Below are 23,236 nucleotides of genomic sequence, written 5' to 3'. Positions count from 1 at the left end.
CCAACACTCAAGAGGCACAGACATCTCTGTGAGTTCAAGGCTAGCCTGGTTTATATAGCAAGTTCCAAGCTAGCCAGAACTACACAGTGAGCCCCTGTCTCAAAAGGGAGAGGGTGGCCTTATGTCTAAAGAGAAAAATGGTTTGAAAATGAAAAGACTGAGAAAAGCATTCAATGCAGAGACTAATGAAATATAATGTTCTCTACCTGTCATAATGGGTTTCTATTTTGCCTCATGTAAAGATAGTGAAAAGGTAAAAATCTATTACAAGTGATAAGTATTATATCTGATAAAGCAGCCATTTCAATAAGATGAAATAAATATAAACACATTGCTTAACATTACAGCAGGAAAAAATAAATATTGACAGAACTGAAGAGACAAATAGTCCTAGAGTCATAGCTTCAAAATTCATTTCTCATCTTTCAATAAAGGAACAAGCAGATGGAAGAGCATTAAGGAAACGAGCTATGCGTGCATATAAAATGCAGACCTCCCCTCCCCCACAGAACCACCCAGAGCCTGCTGGAGCCAGAGAGATCTGAGGACATTGCCTTTGAAATCCCTCAGCGGTGCCAGCCATTCACTCTAAGTACTGTTTTGTTATCTTTCGCTATTACATAGTGTCTACTCTTACATGTATGTCTCATGATGGTTTTGTGTTTGCTCGTATTTTGAGACAGTTGTTTACGATAAGGCATGATTTATTCTCCTGGTCATACATATCTCATACATTTGCCCTCTTTTCTACGTCTCTGTATCTTCTCCCCTTTTTGCTAAATTATACCCTTCATGACTTTAATCATTTCTGTTATCTGTGGATCCTAACAGTATCTACACCATCCCTTCTCTGCTACTTCACCCATGTCAACTTTCTTTTCAAAGTCTAATACTTTGTTATCCTTGCCCAGCATTCTTTACTTCCACTCACTCTCTCTCTCTCTCTCTCTCTCTCTCTTTTTAAAGATTTACTTATTATGTATAGTGTTCTCCCCATGTGTGTGCCTACATGCCAGAAGAGGGCACCACATCTCATTATGGATGGTTATGAGCTGGGAATTGAACTCCGGACCTCAGGAAGAGCAGACAGTATTCTTAATCTCTGAGCCATCCCTCCAGCCCCGTCTACTCCCACTCCTTATTAACTGAAATCTGGGTAGATACTATAAGATCCTTGGGTGTTTATCCTCCAACAGTTATTGAAGTTAAAGAGGTCAGTGTTGTTCTTTGGCTGGTGTGATTTTTGCATAGTGGTAATGCCACGACATTGTGGATGGCCTCCCAGTAAATAGCTTTCCTCAGAAAATAATATACACTTTATACCAGGCACCGAGCCCTTGGACTGAGTTTTCTGAACTACATACTCAGCTCTGCCACATGCAAGTCTTACGCAAACTTTGCAAAGACTTAAACTGAACGACTACATCAGATTAGCAACCAGCAAAATAATGTCAGCTATGTCAATCCCAATGCAATGGAAGCACTGAAACAGGACACCACCTCCAAGAATCACTACTCCTATAGCAATGGAATATAATGAGAGCTAAATGAAATCCCAAAGCACTCAAACTGATGATTTCAAGTATGTTCAAAAGAATTTAGAAAGTAAACTCCTGATTGAACAGAAACAGCTGGAAGAAATAAGAAAGGCGATACAAGGTTAAAAAAAAAAAAAAGCAAAGTTTAGGGGCCAGGGAGATGGCTCAGTGGGTAAATGCACCCTGTGCCAAGCCTGCTACCTGAGTGGGGTCCCTGGAAGGAGAGAACAGAGTCCCAGACCTCTGATTTCTTCCACAGGTGCACAGGAGCATTGCCTGCCCCTCCCCAAACAAATGTTAAATTCCTTAAAGAAAGAAGAATCCAACAAAGAGAACTGTTGAAGAAAAATTAACCTGAAATGCTGGAGAGATAACAAAACAAAGGAAGAGATAAGATAAAGAAAACTCAGTGGAAAGTGTCAGCAACGAACTGGATCAAGACGAGGACAGCCTATCTGAGCTTGAAGACAAGGCAGAAGAAGAACTGTAATAATCCAATTAGGACAAAGATGAAATATCAGCAGGGATTCTAACACTGTGAAAAGACCAAACCTATGAATACTAGGCATAGAAGGATCATCTCAATCTAAAAGCATAGAAAACATTTTCAAAAGAATCTAAGAGAAAATATCTCAAGAACAGAGGTGCCAAGACACAGGAGGCAGTTAGGACACCAAATGCCCCAAGACCAGGAAAGAATTCCCTCTTGTCATATTATAATTAAAATACTAAGTATACAGAACAAAAAAAAGCATATATTGAAATGACAAGTCACATACAAAGGAAGGCCAAGTAGAATAACAGTAGATTGTTAACTGAAACTTTAAAAAGAGGGTCCCAGAGATGAGAAGTGTCAACCCAGACTTCTATACCCAGCAAAGCTATCTGTCATCATGGAAGGCTTTTCCATGATGAAAACTGATTAACAAGCTGAGCACATTGGTGGTGGTGCATGCCTTTAATCCCAGCACTTTGGAAGCAGAGGCAGGTGGATCTCTTTGAGTGTATAGGCCAGCCTGGTCTACAGAATGAATAGAATGAATTCCATGATACTCAGGTCTACACACACACACACACACACACACACACACACACAGAGAGAGAGAGAGAGAGAGAGAGAGAGAGAGAGAGAGAGAGAGAGAATTCTAAATATATATGCCCTAAACACAGATGCACTGTGTTGGTGTTATAGTGGTGAGTATAGCTGCCTTCCAAACACAGTTGCACCAAATCTCATAAATACTATTACATATAAAGTCATAGACTAACCCTGAACAGTAATAGTGGATGACTTTGCTATTCCATTCTTGATAAGAGACAGGCCATCTAGGGCAAAAAAAAAAAAAAATCAACAAAGAAACGTTCAAATTAAATTACAACTTAGATCAATTAGACTTAATAGTTATCCATAGAACTATCCATATCCCACCCAAATACTAAAGGGTTCACATTCTTCTCAGTCCAGGGAACTTTCTCCAAAAATAGGTCACATATTAGGATAAAATCAAATCTTCACAAACATAGAAATAGGAAAATAGAAATAACATTGAATTCTACATGATCATAGTGGAATGAAGATAGCTAAAATAAGAGGAACAACAGCAAACACAAGCTCATGGTGACCGAGCAGCACACTGCTGAATGGTGAATGGGTCACTGAAGGAATGAAAGAAGATTTAAAATCTTCCTAGAATGGGATAAAAAACGAAAAATGCAACATACTAAATTCAGTGGGACACAAAAGAAGAAAGTCCTAAGAGAAATATTTATATTGCTAAATGCCCACATCAAAAAAAAAAAAAAAAAAAGAGCAATTTCAAATTGGTAACTTAATGGTGTACCTGAAAACCCTGGAAAAACAAGAATGAATTAAACCTACACCAGGTGTGAATGAGAGAAATAATTAAGATGTGGGTCAAAGTTAATGAAATAGAAACAAAAATAAAAAGTCAAAGAATCAATAAACCAAGAGTTGGTTCTTAGAAATAACAAGAGACACAAACCCTTAGACAACTTAAGCAGAAGGGAAAATGAGAAAACCCAAATTAACAAAATTAAAGATGGAAAGAGAGACATTATAACACATTCCAATGACATTCAGAAAATCCTAAGGACATACCTTAGAAGCTTATATTCCACTAAATTGGAAAATCTGAAATAAATGGGTTAATTTCTATATACATATGACTTACCAAAAATTATATATATATATACATATATATATATATATATATACCAGTGATGAAATTGAAGTCAGTAATAATTTTTTTCCAATTAAAACCAGGTCAGTTTAAAAACCAGTTAGCTTTGCTGATGAATTCTGATACTTTCAAAGAAGAACACCAATGCTACTCAAGGGAGAAAAGCTTCAGAATTATTTTTTAACCCAGTGTTATCTTTTTTTTTTTTTTGGTTTTTCAAGACAGCGTTTCTCTGTGTACCTTTGGAGCCTATCCTGGCACTCGATTTGGAGACCAGGCTGGCCTTGAACTCACAGAGATGCACCTGCCTCTGCCTCCCGAGTGCTGGGATTAAAGGCGTGCGCAACCAACGGCCGGCCCCCAATGTTATCTTGATACTACAGCCAGATAAAGACCCAACAAAATAAGAAAATTATATATTGATCTCCTTGATGAACACAGATGCAAAAATTCTAAGTAAAATACAGGCACATCAAATTCAAGACCACATCGAAAGGATCATTCATCATGATCAAGTTGGCTTCATTCCATAAGTTCAGGGAAGTTTCAACACACACACAAATTAGTAAGCATAACTTGTCACATAAATGGACCCATAGACAAAAATCACATGATCATTCAATAAATACAGAAAGGACCTTTGACAAAATCCAGTATCATTTCACAATAAAAGCCTTGGAGAGGCTAGGGATGGAGGGAACATATCTCAATATAATAAAGACTACTATGAAAAACCTATAGCTCACATCATGCTAAAAGAAAAACTACAAGCATCCCCATTAGACCAGGAACAGGACAAGAGTGTTCATTCTCTCCACTCCTATTCAGCATAGCGCTTGAAGTCTTAGCCAGACCAGTAAGACAAGAGAAGTAACAAAAGAGATACAAATATGGAGACATCAGACATCTGTATCTCTAGTGGCAAAGTATCTCTAGTGGCAACGTATCTCTATTTGCAAATGATAGATGTCCATATCTAATAAACTAAGACTCAACCAGAAAATTCTGAAAGCTGATCAACATTTTCAGCAAAGTGGCAGAGTACAAAATTGGTAGCTTTCACATATACAAATAACAAAAAAAGAAATCAGGAGAACAATCTCACAAACAACATGCATGTGCACACACAGGTGTACACACACTCGAGTGCACACAAACCTAACCAAGGAAACCAAAGATCTCTACAATGAAAAGTTTAAGAAAGTATAGAATATACCTCCCACATTCACGGATCAGAAAATTTAACATTGTGAAAACAGCCATCCTACCAAAAGCAATCTATAGATTTAGTGCAATCCCAATAAAAACTTCAGGACCATTCTTTAGGACATAGAAAAAAAAATCTTAACATTCATATGGAATCACAAAAGGCCCTGGACAGCCTATATACAATCTTGAGCAAAATGAACACTCTGAAGGTATCACCATATCTGATTCCAAGTCATGCCACAGATCTAACATAAAAAAAAAACAAAACAGCATGGTATTGCACCCATGCCCTGATCAATGGAATAGAGCATACATATAGAAGTCTGCATGAACACAGTCACCTGATTTTTGACAAATATGCACAAAAGCTACACTGGAGAAAAGACAGCCTTTCCAACAAATGATGCAGGGGAAAAATGGACATCAACACATAGAAGAACAAGACTAGACCCATAGGAAAGAGGGATACTTGATTACCATGCACCCAGTTGAAGACCCAAGGGTGGAAAGATGCTGTGCTCGGGGTTGAACCTACTACTTCTGGTAAGTAGACACATTGTAAAAACTGTCACCACTGTGTTTATGTTTATAACCATTGGCCAGTACGGCCCAGACCAAAGAGACTTCTCTTTGTAGTAAATGTTGGCTAATGCCAGACACATGGTGCTATGGATAAGCAACTATTGAATGAGACTTAAATGGAACACCTGTATCACACCCCCTCTGAGGCTCAGAACATTCCAGAAGAGGATGCAGGAAGAGTGTAAAGATGATGGGAAGGAGTGCCAGGAAATGCTGTTTTATGGGCATGACGTGGCCACAACACTCACAAACTCACAGCAGCTAGAGCTGCCTGCACAGGGTATGCAAGAGACTCCATTGTAAACATTCAGTCACAGATGGGGAGGGGGTGATGGGGCCCAGCTGCACCCAGGGGAACTATTGGCAATCAGGGAAGCGGGACTGGGAGAGAGGAAGTCATGGTGATATGGCCATCAGAGAGCTACCCATGCTTCAGTGAATAATTCACACCCATGCCCATGAGGGCACCTGGTTAAAACCATGGATTTAAAAGCACAGTCAGAAAGCCAAGAAAGGAGATGACTGGTGGATGGACGGATGGTTGATGTAAAGTATTACATAATGTATTATGGAATGCATAAACTGACAAAAATAATTTTAGAAAGCTGTGGAGGAATGGGAACCTTCTAATCTGTATCAGTATAGCCACAGACAAAGACCTAGGTTAAATAAAATTAACACATCCAGAAAATTCAATTCCAGACAAGCATGTCAAAGGAACTGGGAGGCAGGGACTCAGAATCTACGCCACTACTCAGAGGGACTTCAGCCTCTGTAAGGAGGCATTGGCACACACTGCACGCACGGGCTTGAAACTACCTTGCTAAGTGAAAGAAGCCAACACAAGAGGCCGCATTACATATTCTGTTTCTCTGAAGCACTGAGACTAGCCAACTTCATTAGGAAGGCAGAGGCAGACGGAATCTCAGTTTAGGATAATAAAAAAGCTTTGGACATGGTCATAGTGCCGGTCATATAGGAATACCTTAATATCCTTAACGTCACACACTATACCCTCAAAAATACTTAAAATAATAAACATGCCCTCCCCAACTTAGTTTAAAAAAATACAAGGGAAAAACACTATCAACAGTTCCACTAACAACTGCATAAGCGAAATAAATAAATAAATAAATAAATAAATAATAAAGTCCTATGTGAAACTAAAAATTATACGGTATTACTTGTGTCTTTTCAGAGAAGTTGGAATTTCAGTTACATTGGAACTGAAGCAGTGGTAAGTCTAAGCTTCAGTGATGTAAAAGAATTGTCAGTAAAGTTCTCATGACCAGCATAGCATATGTTATTAAAATGTTCTGTATTGTACACATGTTCCTCGTGTATTACCATTATTATTATTGCATTTAAAAAATAAGACATTTTTAAGGGAAAAAAATCAGGGCTTAGCAGTTAATATCCCACACTGCTTTTATTAGTTCAGTTCCTGACACCCATGTCCCGTGACTCAGCCTCCAGCTCCAGGACATCCTCTGGCCTCCAAAGGCTCCTGTATTCACGTGCGAACACACATCCCCTCACGTGGATACACATAGCTAAAAATATATATAATTTATATATATACATATATATATATTATATATATATTATAAAAGCTTTTTAAAACCTTCGTATTTTATTGTATCTTTAATGACACTTTTTCTTTTTGGGGTAGCTGGAGATAAAACTCCAGGGCATTGTACACACTAGGCATGGGGCCCATCACTGACCTCTGCCCTAAGTTTTCCTTACTTTTTGGGAAAAAAAATATTTCCACGGTTTTGTTTTGATATGATCTCATCAGTTATGTCACTGGCCCTTGCCCAGCCTTGGTCAGACACCGGTCCAACGTGATGAAGTCATTTCACCTCTGCATGATTTCTTATGTCTCAAATAGAGATAACAACCTTGGCTAAAATAGGTGTGACTGGGGTGGGGGAGGAAAAGAGGGATGAGAGAGAGACAGAGAAACACAGAAACAGGAAGAAAGTCAGAGAGAGACAGGAGAGGAGAGCGGGAGAGGGATTGAGGCAGACAAGAGACTGATTGGCTCTCCATGTGCAAACGCTTTAAATACCGGGCGGGTGGCATTATTACCGTTTTCTTTTTAAATTCACACAATAATCGTGCACACTGGAAACACATTTTAACCACTACCCTTCCTGGATGTTAAGTCTTTAGATGAACACATCTCCTATCTAAAATGAGGATGTTACTGTGTTTAGGATTTTCTGCGGGGCTTCCATGACCTCTGAGAAAGCAGCGGAATGATTACACAGCAGTGTCGTTTTCCAGAGTAGTGATTTTATAGGTTTTTCTTCACGTGACCAAGAGCAAACTACCCTAAAAGTGATGCCCAAACACTGGACTCCAGCGAGCATTCTCAAAGCTTGGAATCTCAAACAGGCTTTCTGATAATAGCCTGGACTCTCACCGGCCTCAAAACGAAAGGGGGGGGGGGGAATCACCACCACCAGAGGCAGAGTTCCCAGAATAGACCTGGGGGCCACCTTGCAGGCCTTGGGATCTTAGGAGACGGCGCTGAGTATCCTACAGATTCGGAAAGGGATTCACCCCGAGAGGATATCAGGACCTTTACCAGATGGAAGGGTTTGGGTTAAACACAATGAGGGACTCAGGCAGAAATGGCTCAAAACCTGAACTCTCACCGAAGCACACTTAGGGTTTAGGCTCTGGCAACCTGTCTGTTGCTGAAGGTGACCTCAAATCAGGCCACAGAGACTCGCACACACGCTCCTGGGCCACCCTCAGGACAGGTGTAGAGGAGGAAGTGGCTCAAGGGTGTGGCTGGGATCTTGGGACAAGCTCTGCAGCGAAGAAGCCTGAGGTGCCCAAGTGTACAGCAGAATCCCGGGGTTCCCTTTCCCCCTTCCCGGACTGCGATCACCTCCTCCAGCTCTTCGGGGTCCACTGGGAAGTCCCCTCTTGAGCCATCCTTATGCAGGCCCTCCCACGGTGTCACCTTTGTCCTCTCTAATCGCCCGGATCTGCTCCCGGCCTCCATGGCTGTGTTTAAAGTCCACCTCTGGGGAACACCGACTGACTGTTGCGATAAGCACAGGCACGGACGGGGCTGTGTGTGTGTGTCCCCAGGCTTCCTGGGACCCTGGCTGGGGTGGGGGACGAGAGCAGCGTCCTACCTGTGTGCAGGATGAAGCTGCTCTGCTGCTTCTTCCTCCTGTGGCTTGGCCTGGCGGGCAGCCTGGCTCAGAGCGACCCCAGCCTCAAGGGAGAGGAGTCTTACTCGGACTGGGGCCTGCGACACCTGCGGGGCAGCTTCGAGTCGGTCAACAGCTACGTTGATTCCTTCATGGAGCTCCTGGGAGGGAAGAACGGGGTCTGTCAGTACCGGTGCCGATATGGTGAGTACAGGGGTGTCTGATCTGGGGGGGGGGCGATGTCATGGGTAGCTCAGCAGATCACATCTATCCTACACTGGGTAGGCCAGGATGCCAGGCTGAGCTAATCAGGTGTAGTGACATCAGAAATCCAAGCAGACAATAAATTCCTATGAGGAGCCTGGGGTGACATTAGGGACCTATATCGCCCTGATCAATTATGATTTATCTGAAATTCAAGCTCCCCTCAGCTTCCTGGGAGTCTTCACGGAGGCCTTTATGGGTTTGCTGGGAGGCTGGGGCGGTGAGCAGCGTGGAAGCCAGGGCATGGTCAGAGGGACCTCACGGGCTCCGAGATGCAGTTAGGGAAGGAAACCGAAGCTGAAGTTCGGAGGTTCTGCCTAGGGTCAAACAACTCCGAATCCCAAAAGCTCAAAAGCACTCTCGATGCCAGGCCCCTGACTGGCAGCGTTTTGCCTAGACACTCCCATGGGAGCGGCCCCAGGCCTGCCTCAGTCAGTAGCCTCAGAGCATCACTGCAGCCCACTAGGGTCCCCAGCCAGACACCAGAGACAGAATTGGGAACTGGGGTGCCTACCTTGTGGAGTTGCAAAGGCAGTTTGCACAGGAGCTAGGCTTGAGGCTAGTTTCCCATTCTCATGGAAGGCGCTGGGCCCAGGGCCTGGGCCTGGCAGCTCTCACAGCCGGTAAAAACCCTTGTGTTTAACGTGGTGCTGGGAATTTTAACTCAGGCCTTGTTTGCCAATTGTGTGATCCATCACTAAGCTGCACCTGGGCCTGAAAATGCTCTTTCAAAGCACGAAGTGCACATCTCAGACGGTTTAGTTTATGCAAATGCCCCAGGTAGGCTCACAAGTGAAAATGCCAAGTCTACTTAGCCTAGCTGGGGAGGGGAGAACACGCTTGGGGAATACTTCCTCAGCAGAGGAAAACTAGCTCTTTAGAGATGCCCAGAACAACTAGGACATACATGCTGTATGACCTATACCACTGGCCCTCATCTTTGGGAAGAGGAAAATGGCTTCCTTATGTACTAAGAAAGATAATGGTTAAACCATTGTTCCCAGTAGGCTTAACATCCTCTGGGCACAAGCAAAAGATCACTGCAGCTCACGGTGAGAATATCATGGGGTCAAATCCTGAACCCCTCAGTCTCATATTTACCCAAAGGTAGGTGAACAGATGCAGAGGCTAGGTCACTGTAGTAAGCTAGCCTAGTTCCCCCTGAGGAGGCAGCAAAGGGTTAATGCCTGTCATTTGAATCAACACAGATGTTGTCAATAATACCCAAGGTTTAGCAAACATCTAACAGTAGGACTTCGAGTAAAATTGTAAACCCAACCCTGTTCTTCCTTGTCTAGCAAAATGGCATCAAAAGACTTCAGCAAGTTTTGCTTGGTCAGCCTCTGACTGGGAATCCCCATCCAATCCAGGCTCCTGGGGAGGCTGAGACAGGACAGACTGGAGTTCCAGGTCAACCTGGCTACATAGTGAGACTCCTGAGGTCCCCTCTCAGCCCACCTCCCCTACAAAGAATGCTTAAACATCAATCTTTTTAAAAAAATTAAGTCAACAAAAATGATAAAACCTGTTATTTTGATCCATTGTGGAAAGGTTCAACAGCTGATTACCATAACCAGTGCCTCTTACCAACACTCCTTTTATTTGTCATGAGAAGGTTGAAAGTCTATTCTTGCTGCAGTGCAGAGATCATGTTTCTTTGCTCACAGCTGTGATGAGACACTTGCTAGAAATAATTAAGGGAGGAAGGGCTTCTGTTGGCTCCTGGTTTCAGAGATCTCTGCTTATTATGGGGGACAGGTAAGGCTGAGGAAGGTGGGCTGAGGGAGCTTGACGTGGAGGCTGGTTTGCCAGGCAATATTGGGAAACAGAAAGCCAGGCTGGGTGTATCAAGGGACTGGTCCTGGACAACTACTTCTGACACACAGGCCCTCTCTCAGCTTCCCCAAACAGTTTCATCAGCCAGAAAAACTGATGCTTAAAACATGAACCAGTGGGGAACAGTGTGTGTGTGTGTGTGTGTGTGTGTGTGTGTGTGTGTGTGTGTGTGTGTGTGTGTACCACAGGTATGCATGGAGGCCAGAGGACATTTATGTCTCAAATACCACACTTCACCTTGTTCCCAGAGACAGGGTCTCTCACTGCTAGGCTGGCAGCCAGGAAGTAGCAGCTATCCTGTCTCTAATCTTACAGCCTTGGGGTTACAGGTGTGTAAGCAGCTGGGCCCAGCATTTTGCATAGATGCTACAGATTTGACCTCAGGTCCTGATGCTACACACCTGCAAGCATCAGGTTTACATTCTTACCCATTGAGGCATCTCCCCAGTCTCCATGGAACATTGTAGGTTTAAAGCATAATAAACATTGTCATTAACTGTGATCATCAGTACAGTAGATTACTAAAACTTATGCCTGGTGGTGGTGGCACACACCTTTAGTCCCAGCACTCCAGAGGCAGAGGCAGGCGAATCTCTGTGAGTTTGAGACTAGCCTGGTTTACAAGAGCTAGTTCCAGGACAGCTCCAGAGCTACACAGAAAAACCCTGTCTTGAAAAAACCAAACCAGCCGGGCGTTGGTGGTGCACGCCTTTAATCCCAGCACTCGGGAGGCAGAGGCAGGCGGATTTCTGTGAGTTCGAGGCCAGCCTGGTCTCCAGAGCGAGTGCCAGGATAGGCTCCAAAGCTGCACAGAGAAACCCTGTCTTGAAAAATCAAAAAAAACAAACAAACAAACAAACAAAAACAAACAAACAAACAAACCAAATCAAAGCAACATATTCCTCCTTCTAGCAAAACGGGCCCTTTGCCCCAGATCTCCTTTTTCTCTGTCCTTCCCTGTCCCTTCACCCTCTCCTCTCAGCCTTTCTTCCCCCTGTTTCTAAGAAACTCACTTTTCTTTCTTAGGTTCCACATTTGAGATCATAGAGTTATTCTGATTTATTCTACCCAGTGTTGGTCAAGAGCGCAGGACATGTGGCTGGAGGCAGCATTGTTGGGTGTCATTGTTGGGTGTTGTGGCTAACTCTTCCTGAACTTCCTTCCCTCCTGGTGTCTCACAAGGGTTTTATGGTGTTAACTTTGTTTAGAAGGCTTGACGTTTTATGAGATCAAATTTGTCAATCTCTTTATGGCCTCTGACTTTTACATCTTGATTAGAAAAGCATCCTCAGTTCAAGATTGTAGCAATATTCTGTGATGTCTTCTCCCGTGCAAACAGCCACAGCTAATGCATAACAAATGAGCGTGGCTGTACCCCAATAAAACTTCTTTATGGGCACTAAAATGTGAATTTCATATCATTTTCACATGTCATAAAATATTACTCTTGTTTTGATTCTTGCCTCTGATCATTAAAATAGATGAAGCCTATTTCTAGTTGGCAGGTTACAAAAGGCTGGCAGTGAGTGGAGCCAACCTTTGCCAAGGAACTGGAGTCTCAACTTGTCAACCACACCAGGAAATAAGTCTACATGTCAACATAGCATGTTGCTGATGCCTAGGCTCGGAGCATCAAGCCAGAAAGGACAGCTCGCTCGAGGCTAGGGTGTCACTTCAGTTACAACTTGTAAAAAGAACAATCTGAAGAAAAAATAAAATCCCCATAATCTTACTTCTAAGTGTCAACCACAGTGAATTATACCACAGGGTTTGATTGTTTGCCCATGTGTGACTCGATTACTGACATCAGACTCTGTTCCCCATTGTGATATACCCCCACTGCCACACATGCCACCCTCTCTTACACATGCCCGAATAGTCACACTCAACCACACACACATGCACACACACTCTCTCCATTACACACGCCACACTCTTTCACTCAGCTCTCTCTCTCTCTCTCTCTTCTCTCTCTCTCTCTCTCTCTCTCACACACACACACACACACACACACACACACACACACACACACACACACGGATGATAAGGGAAATCTTCAGAAGTTAAGAGACCATGGGAATATAATGGTGGAGAGAGCAGACAGGAGCTTGGGACTGAGGTCAGGGGTCTAGTGTTCAGAAAGAGGAGCAGTAACCTGCTCCTGCAAGAACTGGGTTTCAGCCAGGCGTTGGTGGCGCACACCTTTAATCCCAGCCCTCGGGAGGCAGAGACAGGTGGATCTCTGTGAGTTCGAGACCAGCCTGGTCTACAAGAGCTAGTTCCAGGACAGCCTCCCAAGCCACAGAGAAACCCTTTCTTGATAAAATAAAAAACAAAACAAAACAAAAGAACTGGGTTTCTGGTCTGAAGAGCTGTAGAAGGACTTGAAAGTTTCTTTCATTTCCACAAAAGTTGTGTCTGCTGTATAAATATTTTCTGAGAGCCTGAGGTTTGGTCTAGTGTATTTAGGATTTCAGAGCTGGGGAGGCGGTGCCATCCTTTAAGTGTTGGCGGCATACACAAAAACACCTGGTTATGAAGACCCGCAATCAAATCCCAGCTCCTGTGTAAGAGCACGGGGGTCAGAGGCAGGCACCTGGACCTGGCAGTGTGGTTCTTCTAATCCCACACTGTAGGGCAGAAATTCCAGGCACCTCCCCACCCCCACACGCTACACATACACACCACACATACACACTACATACCCCCATACACACCACACTACACACCTCACTACATACACAACACACATATACCACACATACACACACCCGCACCACACCATACTACACACACCACACATGCAAACACACCACACACACATCACACACCATACCACACTACACACACATGCTGACACATACTCTGCCCACAGCCCCACACCACACACACATACACCATACAGCACACTCACAGCACACACATTCCATACATACACATGCACACACCACACACATACACGGATAAACTCACCCACACTCACAAAGACATTACAAACTCTCAACCCAATATTACAAGAAAGAAGCAAGGTGCTCCTGGCGATGAAGGTGCAGAATGTCTACCTGAGACCCTTCCAATGCACTCGCACTCTTCATACACACTTCATCCAGTATTTAACTGTGGCCTGAGGAGCCCCAAGCTGAACAGTAACTGTAAGAACTTAACTAGCTTGAGACTCTCACAGTCACAGCAGAAGTGTTTGCGGCTGGGTAGAGCATAGACCCATGGCAGAGCACACTCTTATAGTTTCAAGGCCCTGCTACCCTTCTAGAACAACCAACACCAAGAGAGATTAATGGCTGATCTGTAGTTATACACCCAGGACACGAGAACTGAGGGCCAGGGAGATGGTGCAGTGGTTAAGCCAAATCCCATGACTTCCTGCATCTCCAGCTCACAGGGTGTCCCAAACCGCTGGTCTCTACAGACATTAGCGAGCACATACACAGAGCCACACACATACACATAGTTAAAAACAAACAAATGTTTTACATTTTTAAATTTTATTTTAAAATTATATGTATGTGTGTTTGTGAGATGTGTGTTTGGATGTAGTACCTGTGGAGGCCAGTAGAGGGTGTTGGATCTGCTAGAGTTAGAGTTACAGAGTGTCGTAAAGTCACGTGATTTGGGTGCTGGGACCCAAACCTGGGTCCTCTGCAAGAGCAATATGTGCTATTTACCACTGAACATCTTTCTTACCCCAAAATAAGTCTTTTTGTTTTAAATAATTCTTACTAAAAAAAAATTGACACTCCATATCAATAATCTATCATGGGAAAAAGGCAATCAGCATTTAAAATGTGAGAATTAACCAACCATGGTGGCAGATGCCTGTGGTCCTAGCATTCAGGAGTTTAAGGCTAAAAGACTCTGGGTTCAAGGTCAGAATGGGTTATCTATGGTGAGACTCTGGCAAGAAAAAACAACAACAACAACAACAACAACAACAACAACAACAAAAACCAAAACCCTAAACCAAAGCCCAGACAAAACCAAAACAAACTGGGGACCTGAATTCCCAAGGACAAGAAATCATAATATAATATTTCAAATGATTGAATAAACAGAAAGAATAGTTTTACAAACAAAACCTAATGAAAAGTGAGTCCTCAAATCTGAAGGGAGAAATCAATATAATTCAAATGAAAGATCACTTTTGAAAGAAAAACTTCAGTAGATCAATTAAACAGATTAGTCAGTCTAAAGAAAATTAGTAAATGGAACAACATAATTCAGTATTTTAAAGTAGACCCAGAAAATGTATTTGATAAGGCTTGCCAAAGTTCAGGAGAGAGAAAAACAAATGTAAAATATGAAAGGGAGATGAATGTGTATGGAGATATTTGAAGGACAGAAAGGAAATACAAGCCCTAAGAGGAAAAGAAGATGCTAAAGTGTAAGAGGAAGATAACTGTACACGGGATATGGATATTGTTGGTTAATTTTATTGAGGGGAAATCACTTACATGAGAAATTGATAAGCCAGGTCAGAGAGGACTAGGGTGCCTCTCCTCAGCCCTATATCCCACACATCCCCGAATGCACCTGTGACCACGCCCAAGTGGGCGTGGTCAGCACCCCAGGTACCTAGGAAGATCTCCCTACACTAAAGAGGCAAAGAAAGTGTGTATACAGCAACAGCAAGTTTCCGGGGATTGAGTGGAGCCCAAGTCTTCTGATCCAGGAAGCAGGAAAAGGAGAGATTTCCCCGTGTAGGTTCCCTGCAGTTAAGGACAGGGATATGGGGAGGTTGGAACCATTGTGCATGGCTGCTTAGGATGAAGAATGGTACAGCTGTTAGAGAAAACTGTGTTTCTGGAACCCTCAAACATTAAACACAGGATCATCACATGGCCCAGAAATTCTACTTCTCCAGCACTGTGCATCTCATCTCTTCCATAACCACCCTAGAGGGTCTCAGAGGGATGGGCAGTTCCTTGTGTGGAGGAAGGCACAGCAGAGCTCATGGAGAAGGCACGGCAGAGCTCATGGAGACAGGAGCATGCGGTATAGGTTCCTCCTGTCCTGTGACATCAGGAAGCAGTGGGGTCAATGTTTTATGATGACTCCCCCCCCCCACCCCCAAATACAACTGAGTCAGCTTCTTTGACACATTTGCAACATCATAAAATGATTCTTAAGCCCCATGAACAAGTCAAAGCATCCAGACTGTTTCCTCCGAGGTCCTTTGTTCTGTGGTCAGTGATGCTATCTGCACCTGCCTAGCTGCCCTCAGCATCCACAGTGCAGAGAGTTAATCCCTGATGGCACAGCTACGATTCTGAGTCTGTCCTCATGAGACCAGGCAGTGTGCTGCCCTGTACAGGGGGCGTGGCCCCACACTGTCTGGAGGAGATGATTCAGTTGGTAAAATGGTAAAGTGAATTATTTTTTGGTGACCTCCTCACTACTGATTTAATGTGACTATCTTACGGGGCAGCGGCATTTAAAGGAAAAATGGAATGTGCTTTTAGGAATTTTTATTTGATGAATGAATGTCAAATGTTTGACTTCTAAGTATTTCTTCTATTTTTCTCCTTTCTTCCTGCTAGGAAAGGCGCCAATGCCCAGACCTGGCTACAAACCTCAGGAGCCCAATGGTTGCGGTTCCTATTTCCTGGGTATCAAGGTACCAGGAAGCGTATGTACCACTAATGTTACCTTCTTGATTGATGTGGTTTTGAGTAAGAGCAATCCAAGAGCTATGATCACTGATGGAAGTGATCATTTATGGAATCTACTCAAACAGTGTGGTTTGTTATTTTAAACTAGACTGGAGGAGGGAGAGAATTTTCAAGTTTCTTTTCTCAAAGACTGCTGTCCCTCAGCTAAGCTTCTGGAATTTGTGAGCTTTAAAATCACCCCTATAAGCATTGGCTACAATTTACAGCATCAAGATACAATTTAAAGATGAATGAATGACTTTGCCTTATTTATCAATCAGTAATCCATTCCAGTGATGGACTGGAGTGGCTGTCACTGGCCAGAAAGAACTGATTATTACGTTGGCTAACTTCCGTAAGCAAAACAGTGACTTCCTGTTGAAAGCGTCAAATCAACAAGGTTTGGAGTTTGACACACCCGCTGTTTGCTGAGATTTGTTAGCTCTTCCCTGACCGTTTCTCAAACCGTCAGCTTCCTCGAGAAGCAAGAGATGACTTGATCTCCTTGAAGGTTTCTTGGAAGGGTCTGGGTTTTGTAGTGTGCTTGCCCTGCATGCATGAAGCCCTCGGGAGTGCCATGTAAACTAGGCACAGTGGCCCATGCTTGTAACCACAGCATTCCAGAGGCTGAAATAGGAAGATCAGAAGTTCAAGGTCACCTTCGACGACACAGTGAATTTGAGGCTAGCCTGGGCTACCTGAGACTCTGTCTCAAAAGTTAGGGGTTGGGTTGGATGATAGCTTAGTCAGAAAAGTGCTTGCCTTGCAACCAAGAGAACCCGAGTTTGATCCCCAGGTCCCACATTAAAAAGTCTGGTCATGGTGGCATCTGCTTGTAAGGCCAGCACTGAGGGGTGAAGACAGCCAGGTGCCTAGGGCTCCCTAGTCAGCAAACTAATCTATTTGGAAAGTTTCATGCCAAAGATGGACCCTGACTTAAAACAAACAAAAACCAAGTTAATTGACATCTGGGAAATAATAGCTGAAGTTGCCCTCTGGCCTCTACTCAGAAACTCACATGGGTGCATGAACACACACACACACACACACACACACACACACACACACACACAGATTTCATAGATGCTTTTGACCTGCACTTGAAAAGAGAGGTTTCACAAAAACTGTAGCTACAGGTACATCAACTATGATATTGAATTGTGTTCTCTCTCTCTCTCTCTCTCTCTCTCTCTCTCTCTCTCTCTTTCTGTGTGTGTGTGTAAGCCAGAGGTTGACATTTGATGTTTTCTTCAATTATTCTCCAACTTATTTTTCCTTAACGTGTGTGTGTGTGTGTGTGTGCGCGCGCGCGTGCCTGTGCCCTCGAGTGTGTACGTGTGCACCTGCACTTGTGCATGGCGGTGTACATGCATATGTGTGTGTGTGAGTTAGAGGTCAGTTACTCTCCACCCTTTATTTATTTTGTGTGTGGGAACATGCATGCCACAGCGTGCCTGTGGAGGTCAGAGGACAACTTGCTGGAGTTCTCTCCTTCCACTGTAGGTCCTGGGGATTGAACTCAAGTCTTCAGTCTTGGTGCCAGGTGCTTTTACCCATTGACGCATCTTGCCTTGCCTCTACCTTATTTTTATTTGTTTGTTTGTTTTGAGATGGGGGTCTCTCACTAAAGCTGGAGCTCATCACTTGGTTAGGCCAGCTGGCCAATCAGCTTCAGGGAACTAGCTGTCTCTGCCTCCCCCCAGCACTGGGGTTACAGGCATGCTACCATGCTTGGCTTTTGTGAGTATGTGCTGGGGATCAGAACTCACTGGCTTATGCAGCAGGCACTTACTGACTGAGCCATCTCCCCAGATCCTCCTTATTTTTTGAGCAGAGTATCTCACTGAATCTAGATCTTACCAATTTAGCTGGACTGCCTGGCCCACAATCCCCTTGTTTCCACCTTCCCTGGATGGGTTAGAAGCATCCAACTTTATCTGAGCACTGAGAGTTGAACTCCCAGGTCTTCATGTTGCGTGGCAAGTACCTTACTGACAGCCATCTCAGGCCCTGGATAGTCTCTTTGTATGGATATTTTTAATATATACATATGGTTTATATATAAATATATATTTAAATTTTATTTTATGGGTATGGATGTTTTTGACTGCATGTACGTTGGTGCACTATATTCCTGCAGTGCCTATGGAGGCCAGAAGAGGGCGTGAGATCCTCTGGGACTGGAGGTGCCATGTGGCTGCTGAATCCTCTGGAAGCACAGTCAATGCTCCTAACCTCTCAGCTACATCCTCAGCCCCCTGAATTGAGTCATCAACAACTAAGCCTCAGTTTTTAGCTGATTCAAGAATTTCAATGGGCAGGTGTCATCTAAGCAGTTCCATGAGCCTTCTTCTAACCGACCTGTTGCTCACCTGTTGGTATTTCCACACCAACTACAGAAATGTCCTCCACCCTCGAAGCAGTTTTCCTGTAGCCATCAGAAACACGTACTCACACACTGGTTTTGTTAGAAGCTTGACTGCTATTAGCTGAACATGTTTTCTTAAGTATATAAAACTACAATGTCTTGGAGGAAGGCGTCTCTTTGCATATACTGTTCTTGTCCCTTGCACGGCCTGGGCCAGCTTGTTCACAATCAGCAATAAGTGTAGGAACGCAAGCAAGAGTATCCTCTCATCTCAGTACTAGAGAATTGACACATTTTTAGCTGTAAGTTTAGCCATTCTAAAAGGGCTGCATGGAGACTGAGTGTGAGGCTAGCTCAGTGGCAGAAAGCTGTCTAGCATGTGCAAAACCTGAGTTGAGTCCCCACTGCTGCCAAAATCAATCAAATCAAATCAATCAACCAGTTTATGCAGTACAGTGGTGGTGCACACCTTTGATCCCAGCACTCAGTAGGCAGATGCAGGTGGATCTCTGTGAGTTTGAGGCCAGCCAGAGTTACACAGTGAAACCATCTCATAAAACAAATGGATTCACACCATTTAGAAGTAGTTCAAGAATCTCCCATTTGAGCAAATGGAGTGGTGGTCCTTACACTTCAATAATGAGCAGTTGCCCTGCCATAGTGTGGCCAGATAAAATCCTTTGCTTCAGGCACCAGACGGCCTATCAAGACTTACAGTACTGGTCTGTGTCCCCTCTGGCTTCTGCTTGCACTGCCACATCTGGCTGTGGATTTGAAAATAACTACTCTCACAAAAGGAAAGAGGGAAAAAATAGGCTAGAATCACACAGGAAGCAAATAACATTCAAATTCAGCACCCTACGACTTGGAGCTTATTCCTCTGAGTCCTTGGTGTTTCTGAACAGATCTAATACGTGGCACACACTTGAGAATTGACCAGTTCCTAGTGAGGTGGACAGGGTTGCCTCAGGTCCTTGGTCTAAACGTGGCACTCTCCTGCTTCACTTTTACAGATGGACTTGGGCATTCCAGCAATGACCAAGTGTTGTAACCAGCTGGATGTCTGCTATGACACCTGTGGTGCCAACAAATACCGCTGCGATGCAAAATTCCGATGGTGTCTTCACTCCATCTGCTCTGATCTCAAGCGGAGCCTTGGCTTTGTCTCCAACGTGGAAGGTAGGTCTCTTAAGGGCACTTCCTGGTGACAAGGAGTTTTGTTGCTATCTTAACACAGTGACCCAAGGCCCCCTTTACTGGGAGAGATGGTCGGAGTATTCAGGAAAGGCAGAGGGAGAGACTCAGTGCTCTTTCACAAAAGTTCTTGCTGTCCAAGGGCTGCTGGAACCCTTCCTGCTGGAAAAGTTCTCAGCCATGCTTCCACAGAATGAAAACCCTTCCTTTAAGGCTGCAGAAAAAGCTTTCCATGCCTCTGTTAAATAACTTTCCATTCAGTGGTCCCTCTGTATAGGACCACGTGGCTTGGCTAGAGCCCCCTTTTCATAGTTTGCTCTTAGTCTGGAACTTCAAAAATCCTCTTTTGTGTGTGCACAGCTTTCTGTGTGCTTCCGGACAATTATTCTTAAACACTGCCTAACTACTGAGCTTCCAGCTCTGACTCTGTAATTTCTTTTTCCTAATTTACCATCCAAAAGGTTTTAATCTCTCCACTTCTGAAGCCAGAGCATGGTAACCTGATGTTAATGTTCAAAGCTTCCAGATGGGCAAGGTTGGAAACCAAGCTCCTCTGAGCCACAGAGGTACCATCTGTGGGAACCATCTTGGGTGTGGTTCATAGAACAGTGTCTAGAAAAGAGTTTCAATGTGAGTTCGAGGGCTTGAGAATATGAGTAATGAACTTGTACAAGGGAGAACTCCATCCTGTGTCCACAAAGAGTAAGAAAGAACCATTGCTGTTGTGGGCTCAGGTCAGGTGACTGCGCTAGGCCAATGTCCTATTGATTTTTCCTTCCTAAGTATCTTACCACTCTCCCACTGGCCAGATTGCTGTAAATTCTGTTTTTGTGTTCCATCCAAGTGAGGGCCACCCGCTGGGACCAGCTACATTTTAATATCACCTACCTCTGGTAGCCTCTGCCTACAGTTGGAGCCACTTTTTTCTTCCCTATAGCTAACTAAAAGCCCTGGAGTTGGGCTTGCATGGCTCTTCTAGGTTAGCCCTAGGCTGCCTCCTCAGTATCATTGCAGATGTCCAGATCTCCCTTTGGGCCCCCTGTACTGAAATCTACCTGGGTCGAAGGCCCAGACTTTCCACCTTTGAGTTCCTTTTGCATGAAACACTCTGAGCATTTGGTGGTTGTACTAAGACAGTGATTTACATATGATTTAACTCATTTAAATATCAGCTGAATATGTCTACAGAGTCACACAGTCAACCCAATAGTCATCATCTCCCAAAGAAATCCCTGAGCATGAGACTGGCCTAGGTGACCCCTGTCAGGTGTAGAAGTCCTCTTCCTGGGTTGTTGAGTTGTTTCTATCAAGGTGTTGGAGTCTTTCTGTGTGTGTGGCTTTTAGTCTGTTGGTAGGTGGTATGCTATACTAATTTTAGTGTGTTAAAATAGCTTGCATTCTTTGGACAAGCCCCATGTGGGCATGATGTCAGTCATCTTATGTGTTTCTGAGTCTTGTTGACTGGTATCTGTTGAAGATGTTGCATTTAGTTATGAGAGATGCTTATCTGTGGTTTGTTATTCCTGTGGTTTTTCTGTCTGATTTTTGTTATCAACATAATACTGACCTCATAAAATGAAAGACATAATCCTAATTTATGGAAATATCTAGAAGGGATTGCTATTAGTTTTTTTAAAATATCTAACAAAAATTTCCTTGAAGCAACATGGAAGTAGATTTCCTTGAGAGATGTATTTTTGGGGGACTAATAATCTATTTTCATTTTCTATTTCATTGAGTCAGTTCAGCATGGAATTTCTATTTCCCCTAAGTTGTCTAAATTTTCTGGCATGTCTATGGTACCCCTTATACTAGATGTCTTCCCTCAGAGCCCCTTTTCCCAAGGGACAGGAACCTTTCCTAGAGTTCCCAGCCACCTTGTGATTGCTGTCTTCATGGTGTACTATATATAATTAGCTGCTGTCTTGTCTGCTTGCTCCACCTCTTGGTCCAAACTATGACATCCTCGAGTTGGGGGATGATGTACTTTCCGAGTGGGTATTCTAAAATCACGATGGTGTGGGATTTCTAATGACTTTCCCCAGGGGCACCACAAATATGAGGCACCAGCAAGTGTATCTGCCTTACTGTACTAAAGAGGAGCTTTTCTGAAAGCGCTTCTCTTAAAGATACATTGGTCCTCTCAATTCTACACTCTGTCTCTGCCATGCTCTGGGGACTGCCCTGGAAATACACTGCCTCGAATGCAATAGGGTGGTCTCTGCTGACCTTTCTGTCTTTATTCCTCTTTTTCAAGCAGCCTGTGATTCTCTGGCTGACACTGTGTTCAACACCGTGTGGACCTTGGGTTGCCGGCCCTTTATGAACAGTCAGCGGGCAGCTTGCATCTGTGCAGAGGAGGAGAAGGAAGAGTTGTGAAGAAGAGATTCTTCCAGGTTTTGAGTGACACCGCATGGCTCGTTTCAGAGATGGCGGTGTAATAGAAGTACCGTCCTTTCTTCCAACCCTTTGGAGACTATGAGCTGGAGAAGAGAGGTGGCAGGTCTTGTCTTTTGAGGAAAGTTAACAAAAAGATACACAGAGACTGAAGACTGTCTACTCTAACACTGGTCTCCCAGCCAAGACATGTGTGCCTGGAAATTCAGTTCTTAGGTGAAAGATAACAGCAAGCAGATCCCACCATCCCTAGATCGGAACATGATAGTCACAAGTGAAATCTGGGGGAGCCCAAATATTTGTGAGACAATGACTTTCCTCTGGCTTATGTTTCACTTGCCAGTTAGCACCTCACATTTAATAAAGTGCACTTTCTAGAAAACTTGAAGAGAGATGAATGAATTCCATTCTCACCGATAGTTCTATTTCACTTAAGGAGAACAGGATGTCGCCTGGTAAGTTCTACCAATGGGGATTGTCATGGGTGCTCAAGAGACAAACAGGCAGAAGAATGGAGGTTTAGCTGATGAAGGCAGGATAGAATTGGGGCCCAAGGTTCCATTTCTCCCTCCAGTGGCCTGCCTTGGTTAGTATGCCCAGACTCCAAGCTGTCATTTGACTCCCAAAGCCATGTGAAGATCTGGGATGTGTCTGGTTAGGGGTAGAAGACATGCTTGCCACTGACAGGGAATAACAGGCCATTCCCTAAATTGTGGCTTGACTGTGGATTAGGAGTTCTTGTGGCACTTTAAAAGGAGCCAGCCAAGACACAGTGGGCTGTTCCTAGGCCATTTATGACACTCTG

The 23,236-nt window shown here is 43.9% G+C and overlaps 1 protein-coding gene across 2 annotated transcripts; it reads left to right on the top strand.

The window, feature by feature from the left end:
- Nucleotides 1-8,699: 8,699 nt before the first annotated feature.
- Nucleotides 8,700-22,413, top strand: Pla2g12b (phospholipase A2 group XIIB). Of its 2 annotated transcripts, none has more exons than XM_027388330.2 (4): nt 8,700-8,910; nt 16,362-16,450; nt 19,854-20,019; nt 22,295-22,413. In XM_027388330.2, the coding sequence occupies exons 1-4, from the start codon at nt 8,700-8,702 to the stop codon at nt 22,411-22,413; spliced, it is 585 nt and encodes a 194-aa protein (XP_027244131.1). The 2 variants fall into 2 exon arrangements, with proteins under 2 accessions (XP_027244131.1, XP_027244130.1); XM_027388329.2 differs by having other exon boundaries at nt 22,292-22,413.
- Nucleotides 22,414-23,236: the final 823 nt, after the last annotated feature.

Source organism: Cricetulus griseus, assembly GCF_003668045.3.
Source record: "Cricetulus griseus strain 17A/GY chromosome 1 unlocalized genomic scaffold, alternate assembly CriGri-PICRH-1.0 chr1_1, whole genome shotgun sequence".
Taxonomy (NCBI): Eukaryota; Metazoa; Chordata; class Mammalia; order Rodentia; family Cricetidae; genus Cricetulus; species Cricetulus griseus.
This window is presented reverse-complemented; position numbering and strand designations above follow the sequence as displayed.